Source organism: Ascoidea rubescens (assembly GCF_001661345.1).
Source record: "Ascoidea rubescens DSM 1968 unplaced genomic scaffold ASCRUscaffold_20, whole genome shotgun sequence".
In the NCBI taxonomy this organism is placed as follows: domain Eukaryota; kingdom Fungi; phylum Ascomycota; class Saccharomycetes; order Ascoideales; family Ascoideaceae; genus Ascoidea; species Ascoidea rubescens.
This window is the reverse complement of record NW_017962932.1, coordinates 261,303-276,489: the sequence shown is the minus strand read 5'-3', so window position 1 is coordinate 276,489 and position 15,187 is coordinate 261,303. Positions and strand designations below refer to the sequence as shown.

General features: G+C 31.3%; 7 protein-coding genes across 7 annotated transcripts; 2 read left to right on the top strand and 5 right to left on the bottom strand.

Moving 5' to 3' along the window:
• Nucleotides 1-12: 12 nt before the first annotated feature.
• Nucleotides 13-388, bottom strand: ASCRUDRAFT_72879 (uncharacterized protein; the record flags this gene model as incomplete). The annotated part of the gene is made up of 1 exon (XM_020192121.1): nucleotides 13-388. A coding segment is annotated over one exon (376 nt), but the record flags the coding sequence as incomplete, so codon positions are not given.
• A 264-nt stretch (nucleotides 389-652) lies between these two features.
• Nucleotides 653-1,606, bottom strand: ASCRUDRAFT_22743 (RHO alpha subunit C-terminal catalytic domain-containing protein; the record flags this gene model as incomplete). Its single annotated transcript, XM_020189754.1, has 1 exon — nucleotides 653-1,606. A coding segment is annotated over one exon (954 nt), but the record flags the coding sequence as incomplete, so codon positions are not given.
• A 4,133-nt stretch (nucleotides 1,607-5,739) lies between these two features.
• On the top strand, nucleotides 5,740-6,353 carry ASCRUDRAFT_18522 (uncharacterized protein; the record flags this gene model as incomplete). The annotated part of the gene is made up of 3 exons (XM_020189542.1): nucleotides 5,740-5,830; nucleotides 5,921-5,951; nucleotides 6,056-6,353. Coding segments are annotated over 3 exons (420 nt in total), but the record flags the coding sequence as incomplete, so codon positions are not given.
• A 69-nt stretch (nucleotides 6,354-6,422) lies between these two features.
• Nucleotides 6,423-7,514, bottom strand: CDC123 (cell proliferation protein CDC123; the record flags this gene model as incomplete). Its single annotated transcript, XM_020190959.1, has 1 exon — nucleotides 6,423-7,514. The coding sequence occupies one exon, from the start codon at nucleotides 7,512-7,514 to the stop codon at nucleotides 6,423-6,425; it is 1,092 nt and encodes a 363-aa protein (XP_020044550.1).
• A 976-nt stretch (nucleotides 7,515-8,490) lies between these two features.
• ASCRUDRAFT_39858 (serine/threonine-protein phosphatase) lies at nucleotides 8,491-9,576 on the top strand (the record flags this gene model as incomplete). The annotated part of the gene is made up of 1 exon (XM_020190967.1): nucleotides 8,491-9,576. The coding sequence occupies one exon, from the start codon at nucleotides 8,491-8,493 to the stop codon at nucleotides 9,574-9,576; it is 1,086 nt and encodes a 361-aa protein (XP_020044549.1).
• Nucleotides 9,577-10,002: 426 nt separating this feature from the next.
• Nucleotides 10,003-10,955, bottom strand: ASCRUDRAFT_78142 (2-oxo-4-hydroxy-4-carboxy-5-ureidoimidazoline decarboxylase). Its single transcript, XM_020194151.1, has 2 exons — nucleotides 10,236-10,955; nucleotides 10,003-10,146 (listed from the first exon to the last, which is right to left on the bottom strand). Exons 1-2 carry the CDS (start codon nucleotides 10,755-10,757, stop codon nucleotides 10,093-10,095), a joined length of 576 nt encoding a protein of 191 aa, XP_020044548.1. The 5' UTR covers nucleotides 10,758-10,955; the 3' UTR covers nucleotides 10,003-10,092.
• A 1,036-nt stretch (nucleotides 10,956-11,991) lies between these two features.
• ASCRUDRAFT_78140 (C2H2-type zinc finger protein) lies at nucleotides 11,992-13,162 on the bottom strand. Its single transcript, XM_020194150.1, has one exon. The coding sequence runs from the start codon at nucleotides 12,954-12,956 to the stop codon at nucleotides 11,997-11,999; it is 960 nt and encodes a 319-aa protein (XP_020044547.1). The 5' UTR covers nucleotides 12,957-13,162; the 3' UTR covers nucleotides 11,992-11,996.
• Between the last annotated feature and the right edge of the window lie 2,025 nt (nucleotides 13,163-15,187).

Below are 15,187 nucleotides of genomic sequence, written 5' to 3'. Positions count from 1 at the left end.
TGCTCAACTTACCATTTGATTTTAAGATACTGTTGATCTTCATATCTAGTCTGGATGAAGCAATAACCGAAGAAGGCTTTGTTTGGAATAGAATTGATTCAATTATNGATGAAGTCAGTTCAAGCTCATCATTGGATGAAGAGATCAAGCGAAAGTCTTCGAATACCAATAGATTCTTGTTGGCAATGTCTAATACACAAGCGCCCAACTTGTTTTCTTTGATATCAATTGACAAGATAGTGCTTGAAGTGAAAGAAATAAAGGAGTCGTCCTCTTCATTGTTGTTTTCATCAACTGCATCATGGTCTGAATTATCTTCTTGGTTGTATTTAACTGACTCTCCATTGAACTGAGCTTTAGCTGTGTTTGGGTGGTTTGTTTCTTCCATGGCTATTTTCTGCTGATGGTGAAGAAATGATTTATAACTGGAAATCGGAAATTGTCTTTATACACAGGAAAGCTGTAGGAGTGCTGTGCATGTGCATGCGTTGTGCGTTAGTTTTCTAACATGAATGGTTTCTTCTGGGTTTATGGAGTGTATTAAATGGAATGTATTAAATTTTATAGAATCGACTACTGGAATGTGTTTTGCGTAAACTATATATTTTTTCACAGATAACTATTTGAAGAGTATAGATCTCGCAAAGTTAGTAACTCTATCACGAATGAGGTCTTGATAAAAGATAACACCACTTTCCTTTTCTGGATTTAAAAAGCCACCTTTATAAAATCCATGTTCTAAATTTTCTTGTGTTGCTTCACATAAATCCAAATCCTCAATTTGAACCTGTCTGGTAAATTTAAAATAATTTTCGAACTCTTTTTCAATTAAATCATCTGATAGTTTACTTTGAAGATTGTCATCATTAAAATAATAGTCGATTTCCATTCTTGATGTTTTCCTATCAATTGGAATAACTCTAAAACAATTCATCCCACCTGCATAAATACTTAAAGTTGAAATTGGAAAGAAGTATAAAAATAGACCATCACCTTCAGTTTTCAGTATATTGGTTTTAGAGCAAGTTAAATGATGAGAAAAATTTTTATAGTTATCAACTTTATAGCTATTCATGTTATAATTCCTAGATAACCCAGGATGTGTGTAATCACAGTGGAGACATTCTTGATAACCGTCTAAAAAGGTTAAAACATTATAATTAGCTTTATAAGTTAGCGTTCTCTTATGTTTTAACTTTGTAAAATCAACTGAATTAATAAGAGGATCCAATTCTTTTCCAAAATGATCAGAAAACGTACTTTTAGGGCTTTGTTGGTAATTTATAAAGACTAATCCCGTTTTAGTGACATGGGTCGAGATTTTGGAAAGCGCTTGAAGCTTTTCATTTAATAAGTCTTTATTATGAGAATATGGCATAACTTGTTGCTGATAATCACCTAGGTATCCATCAATAAAAGTGTCTTGAGCAGTATATTTTGATAAAATAAAGAAGGGTTTATTACCATAGCAATACTGGACATAAGTTTCATCGTTTTCTTTAAAAAATCTTGTGATTGGCGCTAAATATAACCATTCTTTGTGCAATACCTCTTTATTGATGATTTCGACGATTTTATCGCTGGTATACCAGGAAGCAGGCAATGTAACTTTTGGTTCAATTTGAGTAGACATATTGTAGATTGAATTGTATAAAACAATATTAAAAAATAAAAGCTATTAATCTTGAATTATTATTTCAATAGTTATATTATAAAGAAACTTTTTTTGATTCAATTAACTGGAAATTCATCAAGCATTTTATATTATTTCTTGTAACCACTACAAGTTTTATAAAAACAAAAGATTAAAAATTACCAATACACACCCTACTAGAATTTTTTGTTCAAAACTCCATTATTGTTTTGTTTTGTCATTCTCGAATTGTATTCCTCTTTAAGAAATGCTATATTAATCAGATATCTCTCTATACAAAAGGAAAATTACCCGAAAAAAATTATAACACAACCAGATTGATGCACCTTGAGCCAATTAAATTTCTAAAAAGTAGTTTAAATTCCCAGGTTTTTCCAAACAATCAAAAAAATGATCAATAAAATAATTTAAGTAGCCAGATAGCTTTTATTTTCCGTTTATTTATGCGAGGGAATTGATAATTTGCAAATAAAATAGTGAGCAAACATATTTTCTTATCATTGACCACTGCTGGAATCGCATCTTGGTTCTATTTTTTATCAGATCGTTTGGACAAAGCCGGAAAACTGTCCAAATTGGGATAGTATTTCGTGTCGGTTCAGTAGAGATATAAGTTGTCTTATATATAACGACTTGTGTTAGATAAGCAGTAACCGATGTTGAGCAAAATGGAATATAACACTGATTAGTTAGTGGATTGCAATTCAATTCGCACACTTTGATGATTATTCATTGATAATCATATTGCTAACAGATGAAAATTGAATGAAGATCTGAACTCACAAGTACAAATCTACATTGCAGCAAAACATAGTGAGAAAGGCCTGTCTCAGAAATTCAATCCAAAAAGAATAAGTAGAAAGTCTTTACCTGATATACTTTATCTTTGTCACAAAAAAATGTTCTTCAAATCGACACAAAAAGCATATTTTACCAGCAGAATGGGTCTTAAAAGGTACCATTTACTTGAAAAACACAAAAGGCAACAAAATCAACAAAATCAACAAAATTCAAAAAAAAAAAGTAATATTCAATCAAACTATTGCTTCTTCCTCTTCTTATATTTCTTTCCTCATTATTGGAAAATACAATATATCTTTTATCTTGTTTTTTTTCAAGAAAACATATATAACCTTTTCATAATCTTTTTTTTTCAAAAGCAGCTGTTTTAATCTAATTTTTGTCGGTTTTTTTATTTTCGTGTTAAGTAGTTTGCTGATTATTTTTTAGGTTTCGTTTTGTTTTAGTAATTTTGTTATATTTTTTGTTATAGAAACAGTTTTATTCTGATCTCTAGCTTTTTTTTTCTTCTAATTTTCGAGGCTGTTTTTTTTCCTTCTCTAATTATAGCTTATTTTGAAAACCAGATTTTTATTAGGTATTTTTTAAACAGTTAAAAGTAATTAAAGACAGTTAATTAACATCAAGAACAATCACAAAGTCATTTTGATAACTATTCCCCTAATAAATTTTATTGACCAGTCATGGACACTTTGGTACCTTTATTCCAACAATCTAAAGAAGAAAATAAATATTATAATATTGACTCAAAATTAGGAAAAAACAATGAATCAAAAAACTCAATCGATTCTCTTGAAACCAAAAAAACAAATGATAATAATCTAAATCCCCACAAATTAAAAAAAATCCCTTTAAAAAACTCAAGCTTCAATGACTTTAATATCGATCAAGCAAATTTAAACTTAAATTTAAACTTAAATTTGAACAACAGCTTAGTTCAAAAAAGCAATCAATTTAATTTAAATGAAAATCGCTTCAACTCTTCTCCTGCCATTGAAAATCTAGAAAACCAAAATCCTTTAAATAATTATAAAGAAAATGCAAATTCAAATTTACGTGAATTATTTAAACCAACGATTTTAGAGAATTATGCTACTCAAAACTTCTTGCATAATTCAAAATTAAAAGACACATTTCAATCCAATAATTTACTATTCAATTCCAACATTCCAAAAGGAAATTTAAATTTTGGTCAAATTAATGACTTTAATAATTTAAATAAAGTTCCAATCACTAATGATGTTCAATCTAAAAATAATTATTTTAATAACTTAGTGCCAATTAATAAAGATCTAAATAAAACCTTTGCAAATAATAATATTTGGAATAATTCTCCAAATGAAAATAGTTACCAACACAATCTTAAAAAAGAAAATTCAAAAATTAAACACAATCAATCAATAACCAATATAAATGAAAATGGTATAAATAATGATTTTAATCAAATTAATTCAAGAGATTCCAAAGGAATTCCCAATAATCTTGATAATAAAATCATTAATTATAGTAATAATATGGACAATGAAATAAACAATAAAAATATTATTGCAAATAATAATAATATGAGTGTCAATGATAGTAATAATAATACCATCAATTTTACAAATGCTATCAGTAATCAGATTAATAACATTAACAATTGGAAGATCAAAAATAATCTTATCAGTAATAACAACGAGATTGATAATAATGATGCCGATAATCTTCTTGACTTTAAAAATTTTAATGATTTTAACTTCAATGATTTAAAAAATTTTAATAATGGTATTAATTTCAATAATGTTAGTGTTTCCAGTAATTTTCTTGACTTTGAAAATCATGGCAAGTCAAATCTTAATGCAACAATGAAAAACAATCATCAACCAAGTACAACCGATATCAACGATAAATTAAATAAACTGAGTACTAGTTTTGATTTTAAAAAAAATGAAAACTGCAATAATAAAAATCAATTATTGAATTCAAATAAGAATAATTTCAACAACATTTATACTCATTATAATAAATTGCCAACAACAAAACATTTAAATAATCTTTTTACTGATTATCCTCAACCAACAATTCGAAGATTCTCAAAAACATTACCGATTCCTGCTACCAATCAAAATATTAAGAAGGAAAATTGTACTTTTGTTCATAAAGCATTTTATAATTCGGAAAATGATAATATTAACGATTCCTTGATTAGTAGGGTATTAAAAATTAGAAATGTGCCAGTTGATTCAAACATTGAGTTATTTCGTTGTTTATGTTCAAAATATGGAAATGTTGCAGTGATTGAGTTTTCTGATTGTTCTATTAACAACTTTGAAATAATTGTTGGGTGGTTTGATATTAGACATTCTCAATCAGCATTTAAAAATTTTAACCAAGATTACTATAATAAAACTGGAGGATTAATTAATGTTGAATATTTGTATGATTTGAAAAGTATTAGTTTGCAAAATGGATTAACGTTGACATGTCTTGATGAATGTAAATCTAATGTTTATATTCAAGTTTTAAATGGAATGACTAGTAAGTTGCATTTTTCAATTAGAACAAAATTATTAAGTTATGGGGATTTAAAATTTTTCACGAAATTGAATTGTAACCCGAATATATTATTTTTTTGCAATTTTTTTAATGTTTTATCAGCGCAAAATGCTATATGTGAAATCAATGAGACGGTTATTGATAGCGCAACAGTTTATTTGTCGAATGATTCAAAGTCATTGATAGAATTTGTTAGTGAAAAGAGAAGGCAAATAAAAGAAGAAAGTTACAATAAGAATTACAGTTTGTATAAAATGAATAAAATGAATCAAATTCAAAATGAGTATTCGCCAGAATTGATTAATGTTGCAACCAAAAAACCCAGGGTATTGGCATCAGCGCATTTTAATAAGAGAAATGTGAATTTTTTTGGGAATAATTATGTTAATAGTAGTAATTATAATCATAATCAGGATTGTAATCAGAATCAGGATCATAATAATAATAATAATAATTATAATAATAATAATAATTATAATAATAATAATAATTATAATAATAATAATAATTATAATAATAATAATAATTATAATAATAATAATAATTATAATAATAATAATAATAATAATAATAATTATAATAATAATAATAATAATAATAATAATAATTATAATAATAATTATAATAATTATATTAATGGGAGAAATAAAGAAGATGAAAATTGCTTTGAAATGACGATTGGAAGTGTTCCTAGAAAGAATGTTGTTAACCTTGATAAGATTGCTCGAGGAATTGATAAGAGGGTGACATTAATGATAAAGAACATTCCAAATAAGGTTGACCAAGAGATGTTGAAACAATATATTGATGTGACTAATAAGTATACTTATGATTTTCTTTGTATGTGAAAAATGAAAATGGAAATGAAAATAGAAATGAAAATAGAAATGAAAATGGATTACTAACATTTGAAATGAATATGGATTAAAGATTTGAGAATTGATTTTTTGAATCATTGCAAGTTTGTTTATACCAATATTGAAATTGTAGTTAAATATTAAGGAAAAAAGAGAAATTATGAATATTAACAAGATAATTTTTTTTTTTAAAAATGAAAAACAATAGTGTTGGATATGCGTTTATTTCGTTTACAAAAGCTGAGCATATTATTACGTTTGCTAAAGCGAGAGCAGGAAATAAATGGAACCGATTTAATTCCGAGAAGATATGTGATATTTCGTATGCTAATATTCAAGGTAAAGAGAAGTTGATTGAGAAATTTCGAAATTCAAGTGTTATGAATCAAGAACCTGGGTATAGACCGAAACTTTATTATACAGAGGGAAGATTGAAGGGAGAAGAAGAGGAGTTTCCGGGGCCCAATAACATTGACAAGCATATTCGATCGTTGGCTAATATTGAAGAAAATCGGATGTATCATGGAACGAGCGAGTTATGAGGCATAAAAAAAAGTGTAGTTTTTTAATATATATTATTTCTTTTGATTATTTAAATTTGAATCTGAGTTTGAATCTGAGTCTGAATCCGAAGATTGATCATTTTCCATTAGAGATTGCCAATTTTTGATTAGATCAACCATTGATTGAGTATCAGTTGAGGAGTCTAATACATCTTTTGGTAGTTGACTTTCTGAGTATTTTTTTGAGGAAAAGGTGGAAGTGTTAAATTTTTCGACCAATCTTAATTCAAAGGGAAAATCTTGCGTAGATGAGGCTGAAGAGGATGAAGACAAGGATAATAATTCATCCCAAGTAAATAATAGCGAGTCAGTATGAGAGAAAAATGGGTTGATATCGATGATGTAAATTTTATTATTTGAAGTAGGTAGATATAAATCTAGAACGTAATTTTTGCTTGGAAAGACGTTTTTAATTGTTGAATCAAAAAAGAAGGATATTTTGGAAGTGATGGCGTGAGACATGGAATGTAAAAACAGATAGTAGTTTGGATCCTTTTGTGAGATGGCGATAATGTGGTTATCCCTTACAAAAACCCTGAACTCCAAGGATGGGTTGATGTTGAACCACTGTTTGAGCACAAGTTCGAACTTTTCGTCATGGGGGGCATCTGGGTCGTCTTGAGCAGCTAGAGGGAGCATTTGGGTGAGATCGAAGAGAATGTGGTCGGAGGACTTGAGTAGCAAGTAGACATCAGAGGTGGTGTAGCACTTGATGGTGGCGTCGGGGAGGAGCCAGTTGGCGTCTTTGGGGGCAGACCAGTTCAACTTAGGGAAGACAGGGGCATGGAGGGCCATAATATTGGACAACTGTGCGTGGAAGTCGCTGAAGGGAGCAGTGACATCAGAAGCAGGAGCGTCGGCAATGAAGAGCCAGGGACTGGAGTCGTCGCCAGAGTCGCCTTCAGAGTCTTGGGTGTGGACAGAGTGGTACTGCTGGTGGTTGTAGTGGGCCTCGGGCAAGATGATACCGTCGGCGAGAAGATAGGCCACGAAGGAGGGAGGCAACACGAGCACCCAGGCTGGGATGGAGTGGGGCCTGAACAACGCGTGCCAGCAGCTGAAGGAGCAGTTGAGAACGTCCTCTCGGGAGACAGCAGCAGCCATTGGTGCAGAAGAAGCAGAAGCAGAGGCAGCAGAGGAAGCACAGGCAGCAGAAGCAGAAGAAGCAGCGGCAGCACAAGAACAAAAGCCAGCCCGGTCACCTGACAGCGCGGACAGACCAGCAGAACGGGCTCTTTTTGCTGTTGGGGTGGTGCTTCTTCTGCTTCTGCTGCCTGTGCTTCCTCTGCTGCCTCTGCTGCCTCTGCTTCCGGTACGTACTCTTCAGCGCTTAGTGGCTGTCTTTCTTCTCCATCCTCCTTCACTATTCGCTCGCTTCTCTCCAGTCTCTCGCTCAACAACAGCCACTGTGGCATTCCTCAAGCAGCCCTGATTAAACTTGTCAACAAACAATCCAAGCTTCCGCCAGTTCATTCTATCTTCATCCAAATACCAAATATTCCAAACTCAAAGCAAGTCCCTTTTCCATCAACAACAGATACCAAAACAACATCAAATCTAATCAAATCTAATCAAATCAACAAAAAAAGCAGTCAAATTGCCATTTCAATACCTTGATACAATAGAAAATACAACTTATTCACTTGGTTGTTTCCCCTATACCTCAATCTCACACCCAGTAAATCCACTTCTCAACAATCTCATTCACTCAACACTCCAATCACATTTCCCTAGATTGATACTGAAATCAAATCAACCATTACTCATTAATCTTATTTGAACTCTATTTCTAATTCATTCATCATTCTCCTCTTCTTCCCATTGTCATACTCATTATCATATTTATTATTATTGTCATTATCATTATCAAATTAGACTGATTTACTAACTCTCTTTTTTTTAGTTTTTTCTGATTTTTCTTTGATTTTTTCATTCAATTAAATCTCTAATTTAATATCACAGTTACCAGCATCAACACTAATTTTACTCTAATTTTATACTAATTTTACTCTAATTTCATTCTAATTTTCCCCTTTCCTCCCTCAATAATAACTAATACCTTCTCTCTTCCTCACAAATTATGGAACCTATCGACATGGATGGCGATATCCTAATGCAAGACCAGAATGACCAACGTTTGGACCCAACTCTAGATGAAGACGATCCTCAAGACGTATCCTCAAACAACGAGTACTCCTTCAACCAAACTTTCCATCATCCCTCCGGCTCCAGACCTGAACTATCCTTCTCCAACATCAACCAACTCGACCAATGGATCTCCCAACTATCAAACTGCCAACCTCTCTCCCAAGACAACGTCGCTAAATTATGCAAAATGGCTGCTGATGTCCTTCAATTCGAGGATAACGTTCAACCAGTCCACGTCCCCGTAACCATCTGTGGTGACGTCCATGGCCAATTCCACGACTTAATGGAACTCTTCAAAATAGGTGGCCCATGCCCTGACACAAACTATCTTTTTATGGGTGATTACGTCGATAGAGGCTACTACTCCGTCGAAACCGTCAGCTTCCTAGTCGCCATGAAAGTCAGATACCCCAACAGAATCACTATACTAAGAGGCAACCACGAATCAAGACAAATAACACAGGTCTACGGCTTCTACGATGAATGCTTACGAAAATATGGCTCCGCTGACGTCTGGAAACTCTTCACTGACCTCTTTGACTACTTTCCCATCACTGCTCTTGTGGATAACAGGATATTCTGTCTCCATGGCGGTCTCTCCCCAATGCTAGAAACAATCGATCAGGTCAAATCTCTACAAAGAGTCCAAGAAGTTCCCCATGAAGGCCCTATGTGCGACCTCTTGTGGTCCGATCCTGACGACAGAAGTGGTTGGGGCATAAGTCCAAGAGGTGCTGGTTTTACCTTTGGTCAAGACATTTCTGAACAGTTCAACCACACAAACAACCTCTCTCTCATTGCAAGAGCTCACCAATTGGTCATGGAAGGTTACTCTTGGTCCCATTCAGAATCGGTAGTAACCATCTTTTCGGCTCCCAACTATTGCTATAGATGTGGTAACCAAGCTGCCATTATGGAAGTCGATGAACAGCATAATAGACAATTCCTACAATACGATCCATCCGTAAGACCTGGTGAACCAACCGTTACAAGAAAGACCCCAGATTACTTTTTGTAATCTTTTTCTCTTCCTCTTCCTCTTCTATTTCTATATATATATATTGAATTCTTTCTCTCTAATATATATAAATATAAATATATAATTTATATATATATAAACTATAACTCAATCAATTGAAAGAGAAAAAAAAACATATAATCACACTCAATTCACAATACTCCAATTTTTCTCCTTTTTATACAATCTTCACTTTTAATTTTGTCTCTTTCAAAAATAATCCTTTATTTCTTTTCAAAACAAATAATCAAATTCAAAATCAAATCTCATAACTAGTATCAATTATACTTTCTACATTACATACTTGAAATCTAATTAAAAAAAAAAAAAAACAATACTTCGTTTTATTATTATATAAATATCACCTTATTCAATTTTTTTAAATAAAAAATGGAAATTATTTCTAATTCAAACTTCAATTAATCATTTCTCTATACCCTATATCCATTTAATATATATCTTATAATTTTTAATTTTTTTATTTTTTTATTTTTTTTCTAACCTGTAACTCCCAACTTATAGCTTTGCACCTAACTTTTTGGCTCTATCCAAAGCAATATCACACATTGCCTAGTTTTAAATGAAAATTAGTACTTGGTTCAACAAGTTTCGTTGTTTCATATTTGTTTTTAACGGTTTCAAATGATATTTGTACTTACATTAATTGAGTCAACTTTCTCTAATCCAATATTGTTTCTACGGATTCTCTCAACCATATTTGCCATTATAACTTCTCTAGATCTTCCATTAACAAACACAACATATCTCAAACCAGGAAATTTCGACTCGTACAAATTATTCAAGTCACTTAGTTTTTCTGATTCCTCCCTTGAAGCTTGTAATAAACTTTGTTGTTCTTTTTGAGAATGAATGGATAAATTTCCAATCTTTGATTTATTAGCGCCTAATCTTGGATGAGCAGATATAATTTTAGAAATATTTTCATCATATTGGGGAGAACTCTTTTCTAGTTTTAAATACTCTAATAATTCCTTTCTCGAAACCTCAATAAACTGTTTATACGTTGAGTAAAATTTGGCATTTTCGCTACCAAGAACGTTGGTTAGTAAAATTTTCTGAAGAACTTCACAGGGCTCGAATAAATGATTTAGCAATTCAATTTTTGAGTTGTTTGAGAGCCCACTGATAGAAGAAATTGGAGGCAAAGTGTATGCTGACATTGGAAAAAAGTGAAGTGTAAAAGCAAATCAAATCAAATCAAACTAAACTAAACTAAACTAATAAAAATTTTCGTTTTAAGAAAAAGCACAACCAACACAAGTCCTCAAAACTAATCTCAAAAACAATTTGAAGCAATCGCAAAACTGATTTCAGGATTGATCACAGAGTGTAGATGCAGCAGAAAAAACAGTTAAGGGGATATCTGGGAAATATATTCAGTTCCAAATTGTAACTGTGATGAATGCTCAAGAGGCATCTTGAGTGATCTGTAGTGGGTTTGGTTACGGTTCCCCGAAAGCAGCAGATAAGAGGAAGGTTGTCGATAAGTGGAAGGAAACAGAGAGCCAATAAGGCATTGTGGGTCCAAGATCAAGAGCAAGAGTGCGATACAGTCTTAGACATTATCTGCTGGTGATGCTGAGCTGTTTTGTTAGGCTTGTTCGATTTGTTGGATGATTTATCCTCTGTTGGTTCCTCATTGGATATATTGGATATAGCACTAAGTTGCGAATTAAACCGAAATAGGGCTGCTTTTCAAACACTTTTGAGAGAGTGAGAGTTTTAGTTATAAATAAAATATATTGAGTTTTATATAGTACATAAAGGAATAAAGCTCTTAAGGAATTCTAATATCAACAATCAAATAGTCTAGTAGATTAATAAAAACAATGCCAACTACTTACCAGCTAACACGAAAGAGAATTGAAGGGGAAATGCTAATAGCTCAACAAAACAACAACAAAAATAGTGATGATAAAATAAGTTTAATGATAATAGTATAGATTGTAATAAAAAAAAGGTAAAACAAAGCAAAGGACACAACTATGACCTAAACCTTGATAAAACTTGGTAAAAATTAATAAAACAAAAATAATTAATAAAATATAACTCAAAATAATATAAAGTAAATCTTTAACTTTCCAAAAAAAAAAAAGTAAAAAAAATTAAAAAAAAAGCAAAAAAAAAATCTAGGGATAAAAAAAAATGAGTTTTTAGATAGAAAAAAAATTTAATTTTTAATTACACAGGAAAAGAATTTTAGTTAATGCTTTAAATGCTTTAGATGCTATGATAAATATTCAATAGTTAACAGTTTTTATTTTATTTTATTTTATTTTTTTTAATTTTATTTTATTTTATTTTATTTTATTTGATTTGATTTGATTTGATTTGATTTGATTTGATTTGATTTGATTTGATTTAATTTAATTTAATCAATCAATTTATTGTTTGATGAATTAGTTAAGAATGTAACCAATTGAACTCTTTTTTAAAATCACTGAATCATAAAGTTCTTCATGTTTCCTTCCAGAATAGTGACGTTTTAATAAATCTTTTCTTTTAAAGGATCTGTTGCAACAAGTGCACCAAAACAATGGAGAATTATGAAAATTTTTGATATGTTTATCCAAGCCCTGCTTATCCTTAAAACCAAAGTATTTGTAAGGACAGTCATCATAGGTACATAAATATCTAAAGACATTTTTATGTTCATAATCGTTATGAATGGCCAATTCCAAAAAAGTTTTGGTTTTCTTATCGCAATAAGCACAAACACACCCACCCTTTTTGGGCTTTGTAATCTTATCAGAGATCATGTTTCTATCATTATTCAAGGCTTCGTAAATAGAATAACCAACAACCTGTGGTTCGTGGTGAGGCTTTGAATAACCATTACTCGCAAGAGTTGGTGGAGGGGAATTCAAAGGTATAGTTAAAGATGGTAAATTTTGGACAGATTGAGAGCGTTGGTGGTAATTGAATTGAGTTGGGTTATGTAAACTTGGCAATTGTAATTGGGATGGGTTGGCCAACTTTTGAAGCTGTAAATTTGTATGGTTGGGCAACTGTTGCATTTGCAAATGAGGTTGTTGGTTTTGGTGATATTGAAGTTGTACTGGCTGTGGTTTTTGGAATTGGTGTGGTTGTTGCTGTTGTTGTTGTTGAGTCTGTTGTGATTGTGATGAAGAAAAGGACTGGGATTGGGAGTGTGTGTGAACATTGTGAGAGTGATGATGGAAAAATTGTGGTTGAACCTGTTGGTTTTGATGTTGGTATTGAAATTGAGCTGTTGAGTTGTTAATTGTCTGGAGGTTTTGGAAACTTTGTGACATTGATCTAGGAATTGGAGATCCCAATTTCATTTGAGATCCTGAGGACTCATAAGAATAAGGATAGTGGTTTGTGTTGAAAGACATTTTGAAGAAGTAGAAACAGAGAAAAAATTTAGGAAATTAACAAATAGCGATTAACAATTGAGAAATAGATGCAGTGGTATATAATAGTACAGTGGTGCTGGTATGGTTTGAAGATCAGATGGATATTCAACTGTTGAGAGACTAGTGGACAGGAGAAAGGTGATAAGTAAATAGGAAAAAAAGTAGACTTATATACTGTTTTCTACAACAGAAAGAATAATGTAGTTGTTATTTGCAACGTGAAAATTGGATAATGCAAAATTCTCATTACAATAGCTAATATAATTGTATTGTTAAACAATATGTTTAAGGTTGTTTTACAACGACAAAAAAAAATAATTAGACTTTTAGGTTAACTTCAAAACTCTAAATCTTAATCTACTAAACCTTATTTCTGAATTGCCTATAATCTCACAAATTTGTCCTCACCATGTGTGTAAATCAGCAAGTTACCATCCACTTCAGTTTGAAATGAAGTTGGGTTGTAATCAGCTGCTTTGGCTTTAGTATTTTGGCTCCTACATAGATTATTGTGCCTCATATTCGTTACTAGACTGTAGCTTTATCTGGACACAACGCGTAAAATCTATTACTTGTATAAAACGTAGACTGGATTGCCCTAACAAACCCTTCCTATGCTCACAAAATCTTTGAAAACCACAACTTTGCATCCTCTGAAAGTACAGGTTTCGTTGTCTGACTGCTAGGCCTCTGTGTTCCAGGAGAGACAGTTTTATCTTAACCTGTTTGAGATGCCTTATCCAGAGAGTCCTATATGGTGTCTGAAATGGGTTCTGCGAAAGATGTTGAAACAGCCTGTGCTGCTCTTGTTATCTTCACCAGTTGTTTGGAGATCTTACAGATAAACCCACAACGCACTAGGATCCCACTGTCTAGAGACCTCTACACACTTCTGGAGCTAGCAGCTCCATCGCTAGTTAGAAGATGAGAAAATGGCTAAATGGAAGCTATATATAGAATGACCAACACTATCCAACCCTCTCCCACAACGATATAATCAGCTGGGACTCCTCCCATGATATTTTCTATGATTCGCTAGTTCGTTAAAACTTAACAATCATCAACCACTGTTTCAATCTCCCCAAAGGCCCACACTACTTTGGCATCAAAGGAAATGTTTCAATGCATTCCCTCAAAACGGTCGCCATGTTCAACTCATTTTGCTTTTAGCACAGCACTCAATAAAAGTTATAGATTGAATATTTTAGGCTGAGATTGATAATTCCTTATCCAACCCAGTTAAAAAGAGCATGAGCCTAAAGGAAATCTGTTATCAAAGCAAACTAAACTATCAAAGTACACTAATTATTTCAACAGAACAAAAATGGTAATTCAATCCACTCCCAATCTTTAGTTAACAATCCATAATTCATAATCTAGAATCAATAATCAACAATCGATAATCAACAATCAACAATCAGTTTATTTCTTAAAAAACCCAGCTTTGATTTCAAATCGATGTTAACAAAAAACTTATGCATCAATCATGAGTCACAAAGTTGCAAATATTTATTAGAAAATCTTATTAACTTTCAATTTTAGAATTTATTGGCTGGCAAAACCCATAAACTATTAATAAAATAAATTCTATATAAAAAAAACAGCCGTTTGATAACTAATTAAAAAAAAAAATACAAAATACAAAATACAAAAGAGTAAAACAAATCTCAAATCAATTTCAAGTTGAGAAAATTCTTTTAATTTATTCAATTATTATTCAATTAATATTCAATAATAATTGAATATTGATATGTTTTTTTATATAATACAAACAATTTTATTGGCTATTTTACTTTAATTTTTCCCAACTAATAACTATATCTTACCTAAATACTTAAATAATTTATTTCAAATTAATATTCTGGTTATTTTCATTTTTTTTTATTGTCCCTAGTTTGGATTTTAATGATTATTCTTTAATCAAAAAATCAGGTTGTTTGCCAATCTTTTTTTTATGGGAATCAGTAGAAAATTTCCATTAACCGTTCACCATTAAGTAAATAAATAAATTTTAACATTTAAAATTGATATAATCGTCTTAGACAAAACAAAATTTTATTTCAAGAATGTATTCTCAATTTTCACAATTTATTACCTATTTTCATTAAAAACTACTTTACTATAATTTTGACAAGAGTCTACCATCAATTCAAAAATAAATTCAATCACCCACAGATTTCAATAGTTCTGGTAAATTAATCTTAGTAAGC